The 11,574-nt window shown below is 37.5% G+C and overlaps 1 protein-coding gene across 1 annotated transcript in view; it reads left to right on the forward strand.

Annotated features, from left to right (window-relative positions):
- The window catches only part of CABCOCO1 (ciliary associated calcium binding coiled-coil 1), a 52,829-nt gene extending 41,255 nt beyond the window's left edge, over positions 1-11,574 (forward strand). The window contains exons 6-8 of the mRNA XM_032695281.1: positions 6,454-6,522; positions 6,919-7,059; positions 9,586-11,574. Of these exons, the coding sequence (XP_032551172.1) occupies positions 6,454-6,522; positions 6,919-7,059; positions 9,586-9,627 (252 nt within the window). The 3' untranslated portion in view covers positions 9,628-11,574. The remainder of the gene's footprint in view (positions 1-6,453; positions 6,523-6,918; positions 7,060-9,585) is intronic.

The raw sequence follows: 11,574 nt of genomic DNA on the forward strand, positions 1-11,574 counted from the left end.
CAGCCCCCTAAGCAATTTAATTCTTACAGGCCATTTTGTTGCCAAATGCACACGGTCTCATGCAAATTGTTTTTCTGAGAGTATGAAATTACAGCAAATGTTTATAACATGTTTGAAGCCTGGTCCCAGAAAGAGGTACCGAGATGCATCTGGCCAAGTGTGCTTTCACATTTTTTTTCATAACACTTTCAGCATTCATATCAGATCTTTCCTCATTAAATTATTTGGAAAAAGAGATGTACGACAAGGAAATGTAAATCTCCAACCTGATAAGGTGGATGCCACCAAAATATTAGAATTCCTGTTGTTCATTGGGTTCAACAGAACTCACTTTTATGGTTTTCTCATGTGATCACATGAATAAGAAAAAGGGCCTTAATTTTTTAAAAATATTTGTAGATCTAGATAGGTGGTTGTTGTAGGAAAGGTGTTTGTGGTTTTTGGTTTTTTAAATGGCTTTAGATCCCTGTTGGTTATGACTCTACAGCCAGAATAGGAACTGCCTGCTCTTTCCTTGTTTTCTGGGTGCCCTTGAAGTGGAAAGTGGGGGTTGGTGCTTTGAAGAGCCCTGACATGCAAGAGCTGCGCTTTCAAGAACTAAAAAAAAGGTTTCACTCCTCCCCAAAATATGTATGTATTATTTTTAAAAGGCTTTCATTAACCTTGAGCATTTAAAATGATGAGACAGATCGTCAAAAAATCATGAGTTACTTTAAAATAATTGTTGTTTTGTTCCTTTTCCTTGCAGTCTAGTTTTTGAGCTCTCAAGATTTATGTTTTCAATCTTTGCTCTGCAACCATAAGAGCTAGACACTAACTTTATTTTTAAATGAAAGCTGAGATTCTCTTGTAATCCCATAACACCAGGAGATTTGGCAATGCTAAATACAATGTGAATTTGGAGTGACCATTCCAAGGTGAATCATTTAGTGATGTGTCGTCAGCATAAAAGCCAACTGAGGATTTTTTTTTTTATGCCTTTTATTTTGTCTTTCTAAATAATCTGAAAATTGGCAGTAATAACTGGAAGCTTGGTAAAAGCAGTAGAAGACAACTGCAGCCTAGTAAAATCAGTATTTTTTTTTGTTTCTGGTATGTTAGGATATTCTTACAGAATCTAGGTATTAAGGGCATTCTGCATTTAGATATCTCTAGAGAGGAAGGCTTTGGTTGTTTTTGTAGAAGCACCCTTTTCTACTCAGTCAAGCATTAAAATTGGCAGCAGTTCCTGGAGTAGAAAGAAAATCCTGGTTGTTGCCCTCATATAGTTACTGAAAACAGTAAGAGGATATGTAAAAGCTTTAACTCCAAGGAAAAATATTTATAACTGTGACAGTGTGTTTCCTTACAATAATTTATGGGCAAAATGTAAGAAAGGAGGAACACAAGCTATAAATAATATTTCTTATGTAAACATAACGGCAGTAGCAAATTCTTTTTATTTAAAATTTAATATTGGTGTTCATTAATATAAATTACCACATTTCAGATGACTCTGATGTCCTTGAGGCCAGATGTCACTGACTGATTTACAGCTTCCTGGGGGGAGGAGGAGATCCTGTTTTGTCAATGTAGGCACCAAATTGCTTCAGATAGCTATTTTGGACTAGATTAATTACTAATGTATTGTCAACAAAGTCGATTCACATCTCAGCTCAGGAACATGGAAAACTCTCTTTAAAACATATTAACTTAGGTTTTGAAATGCAGGAAAAAGAGCATAATGCCTACTTTTGACTCACTGAACTTCTGTCTCATTTAGGAATAGCGTTTTGAAAACTCCTGCCCAGGAACATGCACACAGAATTTCCATGTGCATCATTAGCAACTCGGGAACATACTTCAGAGGCAGAATTTTAGGCCCTCATTGATCTTAATTCTACTTTTAATATTAATACAATTGCATACAGTGAGGGCATTTAGAAGGAAGCTCTGCCATCTTTGCCACACTACAGCGATAAAATAATCTGGATTAAGTTTTTGAGCACTTCCTAAAATCCTTATGTGTAGTGTTGCTGCAAAATAGGATGGCCAATGTATTTGTGGAGGTACCGGCAGCCTCCCAGGAGCCTCCTGTGGGAATGCTGGTGGGCAATGCCCCAACAGGCAGGTGGGGTGGGGATTTGTTGTGTTTGCATACGCTGGCAGGTTAAAGAGGAAGGATGAAAAAAGGCTGCCTGGTTTGAGTCAGTGCATCTCTGTTCATTAGGTATTCATTCAAATCCAACCACATGAAATACAGGCACCTAAACAAACCATCTCTTGTAAGTGCCTTTTGTTCCAGCTGCTGAAATTCAGCACATTTGTAGGAGTGTGGCTGGGCAAGCTCAGCATGAATAGCAAACTAATGTAAATCCTGTGTTACAGAGTTTGTTTGATAGCAAATCTCACATATATATGAGAGAAATCTGTGGAGGTCCCTGGTAGCACAGGATCCTGTGGCCTACAATTGGAAACTACGGAGGTGATATGAATATAGAGAATAAAACACAAAGAACTCCCTTTTTAAAATGCATCTGCCATTCATATAAAATCAAATCCATATCCATGGAAAGGCTTTGAAAGATGTTACAAGGCTTTAGAAATGGCCCATGCTGAACATGGGATTTTTTTTTTTTTCAGTCCTTATAAATAATTATTTTCCTATGTTTGGTAAGATTAACTGCAGAGAATTTGTGTTAAGACTGTGTGGAAAGGAGTACAGAATTTCAGATAATATTAAGCTTAGAAGGTGGTTTCAAAATGTTTCTGTGATACAAAAACCATGTATTAGAGGTAAATGCACCACCCCCTCAGTCTCTTTTCTTGTTTATGAAATAAGTAAACATAAACTCTAAATTCTCATTTTCAGCAAGTATGTTAGTAAATCCAAACTGACCTTGACCTTAGCTTTGCTAATTTCCAAACTCTGATATTTATTCCTGAAGTAGATTGTTTCCTTTCATACCATGTACATAAAAACTGCAAACCTTTCCAATGACTTGAATTAGAGTGTAAGTAAATAGCTGGTTTTAATCTACATAATATTTTGAGAGCAGACGTTCTGTGCTATGACTATTAAGATATACCCAGCAGCCATTTCTATAATACTAAAACCTCTTATATATATTATTAAAAGTAATGCTATCAGCCAGGGCTTGTTTTATGCCACAGAAACTTAAATAATAAAACACAGCGTGGATAAAATCTGCAATAATAGTAACTTAAGCAAAATTAATTTAAGTAACAGATAACATCTGGGGGGAAATGTAATGGTATATTGGTAAGTTATGCAAAGCTAATTTTGTAATAACTACCACATCTGTGGAACTCATCTATTAGAATGCTTTACCAATCTTCTTTTCTGCCATTATCCTGTTTTAGAAATTTTCTTGTGTACTATTTTATTATCTTTTCTCTGCCTACATTTGTAAAAAGGCAATTTGCTAGCCATGAACAACAAGAAAAGTATGTGGTTTTATGTACAGAACAACACTACACTTTTTATACTTCAGTCTCTTTATGCACACTTGTGCTAGAAAGAATTCCAGAGTGGAGTTGTGACATAGGGCTGTCCATGGAGAGCAGTGCCTGCAGTTCTCAGCCAACCTGATATAACTGGGGTGGGAAAGTGAAGGTGATGCTGAACGACACTTCCCAACCAACCTCTGCTGGGTGTCAGCTCAGCCTCCAGCCTGCTCCAACTTGTCTGGGTTCAAGTGGCCTTTTGGCACCCCACCACACCCAGGAATTAATAGGAATATTGCACTTAATTCTCCCTCCAGCTCTTTCAGAGCAGCTGACACTGATATGCCAGCTACGTTTGTGCGATTGCTTCACAATTCCTTTATGTCTGAATTCCCATGGACCCACCGGACCACAGTGTGCAGGAAAATATTGCCAATTAATTTTAAGGCATTATCATCGTGCCAAACTGTTCCTCACATTTCGATAGTTATATTGATTCAAGAGGACACTTTGAGTAATACATCTTTGTCACAGTGAATAATGCTCACATAATGACAAATCTTCAGGAATTAAAAAAAGGAGGATTAAGTTTTTAATGTAGGTCAGTGGAAGTAATTCACCATAAATTTACTCGGACTTCAGAAACCAGCAACATTTTTTTAAAGCCACTGTAACTGTATAAAACTTACTGTGTCTCCTTCTCTGTTTTTAAATAGATTTTACTACAGAGCCATTGGTGCTATTAAACATGAGGTTTTGTTCAAAGGAAACACAAAGACTTAATTGTGTTTTTTAAAGGAAAGTATTGCATCAGAAGGATTCATTTAAATACGTTTGTTGGCTTCGGGCTCTCACCACAATTCATTCGTTCTAATTTTCCCCTGGACTTGTTAAGGACACAATGTATAGGAAGCAGCAATGCAGAATGGCATTTTTAGGTCACTATATTTTGGCTGTAAACTGTAGAGCTGCTCATAAACTTCTTATTACTAAACAAAATGCTTCATATTCTACATTGAAGTTGCACAGTCTTTTAAAAAAAAACTTTTGGCTGAATGTTGGGACTATTATGGCTCATTAAAGAGACTAGTTCTGCTGTAATTTAGTTATTTCTTAATGATCCAAGGGTTATTATTAGACATGGAACAGATGACTAAAGAATGGCTCTCTGTAAAAAGACGCAGTGAAGTAAAAATATTATTCTAAAAAAACAGAACCTCTGAAAATCTTATCCATGCTACAAAAACGTGTTTGATCAGCTTGGAACTGATTCTAAAAACCGGGTCTTTTTTTTTTTTTTTTCGAATTTGGACCAGATGGAATAAATGTAATAATGATTTAGTCTAAATAAAGAAAATATTTTGAGTGAATAGGTAACTAACTAACCAAAAAATACTGCTTTAAGGAAGCAGAAAGTAATTGTGAATTCTCATCTAGTTCAGCTAATATTTTAATAAGAAAATATAAGGTAAGAAATCAGAGAAAATGGATATAGCTGCTAAATCAAAAAAGCTCTAGTTTAAAAAAATAGAATTTGAAAACAAAGAATCTTTTTATTTTAGCAAAAATACAGTTTAGCTCAACTTTTTAATTTTGTTGCAAAACCCAAACTTTCTAGCTATTCCTTTTGTGAGTCCGTAGGCACTAACACAGTGCTGAAAATTTGAATTACAAGCAATAGAGGAAAATGCTTCTATAAACCTGTTTTCCTCCCCACTTATTATCTGCAAATATTTCTGTCAGCCTTTTGGGTTCTTATAAACATGGGCAGATACTGTCTGCCTTTTTTTTTAGCGAGCTCACACATGACAAGGAATCTTGAAGATAGTGACAGTGTCCAAACAGAAGTTCTAAAAAGCTTTTAGGACTACAAAAGAGATTTTTAATGTAATAAAGTGGCTAGGTCTCACTTTTTGTTTTCAATTTTTGCTATCACTTCTGTAGATGCATAGAATCTTTGATATTTTCAGCATATGTAACTGTAGCAAGTAACTAAATAAACCAAATATCAACCTAGCCATGATTTCAAAAGCATGAGGAAATTAATTTATGGGAGCTGCAATTACCCTGATGTGAATTAATGTCGTTTACTTACACCATCCAAGCAAAATCCTGTTTGTAATCGCTGACTCAGAACTGGAACATCTGCCTTGTATTCTCAATGGGCATTTCCCCTTTCAGAGGCCCCAAACATACAATTTCAATGTTATTCCCTGTTCCTTGCTTGTTCAGATATGCCTTTTTTCGCCCTGTTTGGCACATATGTTCTATGTCATCCTTTTTTTTTTTTTTTTTTAATAGGACACAAAACCTTGTCCCTTTAGAGGACGTGGGGCTGCCTTCTGCATCATTCCTGAGAACCTGAGCACTAGGCTCTTCATCCAGCTGCTCTGAGGGGGAAAAGCCATTCCCTCCGAGCATTCCTGGAGCTGCAGCTCACACACCATCACAATACCAGTGAGGTTCCCATGTTCTCAGCAAAGGAGCGAGTCGATGTGAAGCAGCAAAACTCAGACCATTAGCAGCTCTTAAATTATAGTCACATATTAAAATATTTTTCTTAGGGCCTTACTTGATGCAGTGTCACTACAGCTTTACTCCAGCTGACTCCTTTGGCAGAGCCCTGCAATTCCGAACTGCAAAAAGATCCCTGTTCAGAGGTGACAAATTTGCACTGGGAAGACAGCACGTTACCTAAGCACCGTATTTTCTGAATGTAATTATCCACATGAGTAAGAAGCTGTTGTGTTATGAAATTATGAAAATCATCTGTTCTTTCCAACTATTATAAAGAGGGCCCCTTGAGAGGCAGCTAGAAATTAAAGCTGATCTATAATAATTTTCAGAATGCATTCCAGTTCTGAGCACCTGGATAGTAACAGAAAAGGTATTGTTTTTTGTTGCTTGCCAACCATTTCATTTCCATTTTAAAAAAACTGCAAGAAACCTCTGAGTAATGATTAAACCTGAATTACTCTTTTTCTTTTTTCTTTTTTTTTGTTCTAGCACCAGGAGGATGGGATTGGACTTGACCAACCTGCAGTTCCCTCCTCAGCTGCAGCGACAGAATCTCAGGTCTAGGGTTTTGTTCCTTTTAATTTATTTTGGGGTTTTTGTGAGCTATTTTCCTATGAATTCCCATTTGGAGCCCAGTCACTGATGACATTTATTCTCCAGAATATAACATGCATTCTCTTCTAAGATTGAATGAAATTACTTTTAATGCATTAATCAGTCAGCAGAGGACATTTATTTAATTTATCACCTCTGAGCTCTCCCCCCTTGTAACTTCATCACCTCAGGACCTCTCTGCCAGCCTGGGCAGCGCAGGGACTGCTGGTCCCTGTCAGAGCAGCACTTCCCAAAAGCAGCTCCATGTATTGTTGCATGTCTTTGGCTGGTGCTGTTTGGTCTCGTGGAGGGCAGGATGATGTTCTAACTCGCGTGTTTCTTGTGGGTGGTTGCTGCCAGGGATCTGCTCAGGAAGATTACCTGGAAGAGCCCTGTCCAGAGGCAGAGTCCTCCGAGGCAGATGCTGTGGCTGGTATCACTGCTGAAGATCAGAAGTCTGCAGAGTGTGAAATCCCAAATGAAATTATTGGCAACCTTGAGGTACTATTACTAGAAAGCTATTCACTAATTCTGTCTATGGTTAATTAGCTAGCCCAGCCTTAGTGAATATAAACTGTATTCGTGCTAAAGCTGGCAAAAAGCACATCCATATGCTGTAAAAATGTGAATTAGCCTCTATAAATAACTCCTAATTTAGTCAGCTTACATGAGATAAGATAAAAAATATTCAGTAATATAACAACATATATCTTCAGCATTACTATGTGTCAAGAAACACAGGCCAAATCCTGCTCTCGGTGATGTCAGTGATAAAATTCCTTCTCAGAGGTTCAGGACCAGCTGCTGTGATGGAGTACATGAAATCTGTGCTTAATATAAATTGTTGGATGCATCTGTGTTACACATCCTTCAATCTGTGTAAGAAAAAACAGGTTTATGCCAATTCTAGGCTTTGTTTGGTCGGCGCGTGACTGTACAAGAGCTGCCTCAATGGAACAGATCAGATGTCAGTATGGGGGTTACAGACCCTGAGGGGTCCATGATTTCTTTCTGTGGGGTTCATGAAAGGGAAGGAAGCTATTGAAACTGAACTTAAATAAGAAATTACTGAAAACAAACCGGCTAGAACAGAGTTCCACCAAGGAACTGCTGGAATTTGGTCTTATTTGCAACAACCAGGTGGCACTTTGAACTTTAGATACAGCACATTAGACATTATTGACCAAGCAGCAGTTTAAGAAATAGCTAATATTATCTGAAAATATTGTGATGTCAATAAATTCTTTTACATAGACTACACATGAATGGAGAATATAGATAAGAATAATGATGCCATCATTAGATCTATCTGTTTGATTTCATACTCCATTTCAACATATCTATAGAAACAGGAGGGAACCTCTGGCCTGTGTTGTCTTATTCCTGTCCCTACCTGTAGAAAAAAAATAAAATTCCTGGTTTTCACTTGACTTTGATGTGCCATCATTGTTGGTGCTAAGAGTTTTTTCTTTACAAAAACTGCACAGATGAGAAAAAGGCTTTATTTTTTTCTTATTTTGCAACTCTGGGTGTATACACAGAGAATAATTTCCCTTCAGTTTTTAAGTCTTTCACAAGTGTATGTTTTTCACCTGTTTTCTCAGTTTCTTGACCTCTGAAGTCATCTTATAATGAGATTTTTACCTGATACATGATCAAACTCATACCATTTTTTTGTTATGTGCGAACTGTGATTTCACAGTCTGCATTGTGTCTTAACATATGCATTAACAAGGCAGCTGTTGCTCTAACTGAGTCTAGAAAATAACTTTTATTCTGATATCACTCAGTGGTCTCAGCAGCAGCCATAGTGAAGGAGGGTAGAAGAGGATTAGCCTCAGGATCAGTGTTCCACAGCAGAACAACTAAATATACACACATAATGTAAAGGGGTGAAGACATATTTGGTGATACTTGAGGTTGGATTGACTGTAGTGAAGGTCATCTGCAAAGGTACAAAATCGAGAGGGAAATTCCAGCCTTTTGGTTCCAGTCTGAGCTACTGAGAACTTTGAAAGCATTTTAACTGTCGTCATCCGTTGATAGATTGCAGAATAGCGCTGGTAGGGATTTGTAGGACTGACAAGACACAAAGTCCCTAAAATGTTGTGTGTTTCTGGGACAAATCCATTTGCTTTATTAAAATTGCCTGAATTCCATTAAGAATGCAACTCTTAAGTTTCGGAATAGTTTATGCAGAGTTTGTAAAGGACCTCTGAGCCTGTTCCACTTGTCTGAGCAAAACTTTGTGACTCTTAAAGTCATTGCACTCCTTCTGTCTCGTATTTTTGGAGTAATGAATGCTGATATTGAGAAATATATGTAAATTGCCTATAAACCCCCAGTATTTGTGGCCCTTTATCCAGTGATCCCACATTTCCCAATGCCATAGATTGCTAAACATTATCACTGCCAAAGATTTCGCTAAAATATGTCCCAACCCTTGTACCTTCCCCACAAATGCTACATTCCAAATTAAATGCTCCATGTCTACAGAAGTCTGAATTTCCAGAATGAGATACACATTCATAATTTTGCTTGTAATTAAGTCAGACAAGCAGCATCACAGAAGTATGTTTTCTTATTGTTCATTTTCAGTAATGCTTTCTAATTCCAGCAATGTATCAATAAAACACATTACACTAGAGAACAAACATCTGCAGCAAAGGAAAACAGTGGCAACAACCAAATCCCAAAGCAATCTTTCTGGTTTGGTGTCTGTTGGTAAAGGCTGTCTGAGAATACAGGCAAATTATCCTATCTCCCAAGACAAGGTTACGTGAGGAATGGCTGTCCCAGATCACTTCCTGCTGATGGCAGCCATGCCATACATCGGGATTGTGCACGGCAATGTGATAACGTGTTATCACATAAGTCCAGGCTGGAACACCGTTATGTCTGCAAAACAGGAAGGTGTGTAGGATAATGTCTGCCTTGCTGCACTACAGTGTGTCAAAACCACAAAGACAATGTGCAGCCCAAGATAGCTCCATCATAACCACTTCTTTCTTCTGATTTTCTTTACAGGCAGACGTAAATGAAAAGCTACAAACGCAGGAAGAAGCTTAGACTCGGAGAACAGAAAAATTAAAAACTCCTAAATAGCCAGATAAGAAAGGCAATGCTGGATTTCACAGGAATGGGGCAGTAGGGGATGGCTCGCACAGAGCTGGCTCCCTACCTGAACATAATTATTTCTGTATAAAGGAAAGTGGTTCCGTTAACATTTACCTAGAAGTAGTTCATCTCAGTTCCTCAGATTTACTGTGTTCTGCCAGTGTTGTTGTTTAGTTTAGGCTTAAGTTGAAGATTATAAACAGAAGGATACAGAATCAAAACATGTCGAAGTTCAGTTTATTTCTGAATAGAAATCCTAACATAAAAAAAAAAACCTGTTGAAGTTTCATTCTCTTTCATTCTTCCAGTTGTGAAATATTTAACAGTTTCTGCTTTACACCAATGGTTTTTTTCAGGAAATGTTGCTACAAGGAGAATACATAGAGAGGAAACATCATTTTGAGTCACTGCAGATATAATAAGGAGAGAATTTAATTAACATGTAATTACACACTTTTCACTGTAGCTATTCGTTAATAATATGTATGTTATTTCATTTTAATTTGCTTCCTAAGCTTTAAAACACACTTAATAGCTTACACTTCTTTCTTTCCACTGTATTAAAATTGCATAAATGAAGAGTTTGCACTTCAGCATTCCCAAGAAGAGTTCCTTTAGATTTCAGGAGAATTTTTTATGGAATGCATGTAACCTTTCATCTGAGAATGTTTCCATATTTTTTCCAGACATTAGAGAATGTTTCATACTCAAAAGGAATTCAACCAAATAAATGACCTCAGAAGAACCGGTTTAACATCTACATTTCAGAACTGTGGCCTGTATTTATTGTGTCACAGAACTCTGTGCCCTAGAAAGCATGTGAAGTACAAGTCATGCTTTGAAGCGTAAAGGCTGGATTGGATTACATGTTTAGAGGAATATTTGAGAAATAGAGTGTATAGAGTGTTCTATTCATTACATTTTCATATTTGTCTCCCACTCAGTAAAAAGTTTGTTTCATTTCATCCCTGTTTTTTGATGGTGGTAAATGAAAAAAATTGGCAAGCCTGACTCAGTCCAATCAAAAAAAAATAAAATGGCTTGTACCATTTTTCCTAAAAGGTCTGATTTGGTGGTGTGCCTGACTTGCAGGGGCTGCTCCCAGTGGGCATGGGTCCAAGTGTGCAGCTGGAAGGGTCGTTCCCATGTGCTGGTCAGTGGGAAGTGGTCCCACAGCTAAAGACCACATCCAGTACTGTGCCTGGGCACCAGCAGCCTGGGTGTGCTCTACAGAGTTCGAGTCACATGTGGACTCTGAGCTCCTGTAAAGAAATGGTTCAGTGTTTGAAGTGGACGGAGTCTTTTACTGGGTCTCTGGGCACTGAGAAAGATTGTTCCCCTTGGTGGGTCATAAAGAGAAGTGAGCTCTGTAATGATTCACTTCCAAGTTTTCTTGGTTGCTCTTTCCAGTGCTGGCCAGGAAATTACTGTGAGCTTCCTTTCAGCTATAAACAGCTTGTTCTGCTTTGAACACTGAAGGAATTCCTGAAACATTATTAGTTTTACCTTTAAAAAAATAAAAATTTGGTTCCTGGTTGTGTTCTTTTGTTGTTTTATTGCTATGAAATACAACTTTTTTTGTTATCAAAACTTTGTGAAATCAAAATGTCCTTTAATACATAAATCCATCTCCCAGCACACTATGCTAATGTCACCATTTTCCTGGTTTTGAACTCAAAGGTGAGAACAGAACTTTTGAAGAGAGCTGTCCATATGACAAAGAGTATTTTAAATACTTTTTAGTGAAAATGTGTTATTGGCAATTTAGCATTGTTTAGCACTTCAGACCTAAGTCTGAAGACTGCAGCATTCCTGCTGTAGAGCTAAGCAGAAAGGACTAGCTGTGATTTATGTTAAGACCAATGCTAAACAAAGGCTTTTGCCCATAGCTCTTTCTCT

The sequence above is a fragment of the Chiroxiphia lanceolata genome, chromosome 8 (assembly GCF_009829145.1).
Source record: "Chiroxiphia lanceolata isolate bChiLan1 chromosome 8, bChiLan1.pri, whole genome shotgun sequence".
In the NCBI taxonomy this organism is placed as follows: Eukaryota; Metazoa; Chordata; class Aves; order Passeriformes; family Pipridae; genus Chiroxiphia; species Chiroxiphia lanceolata.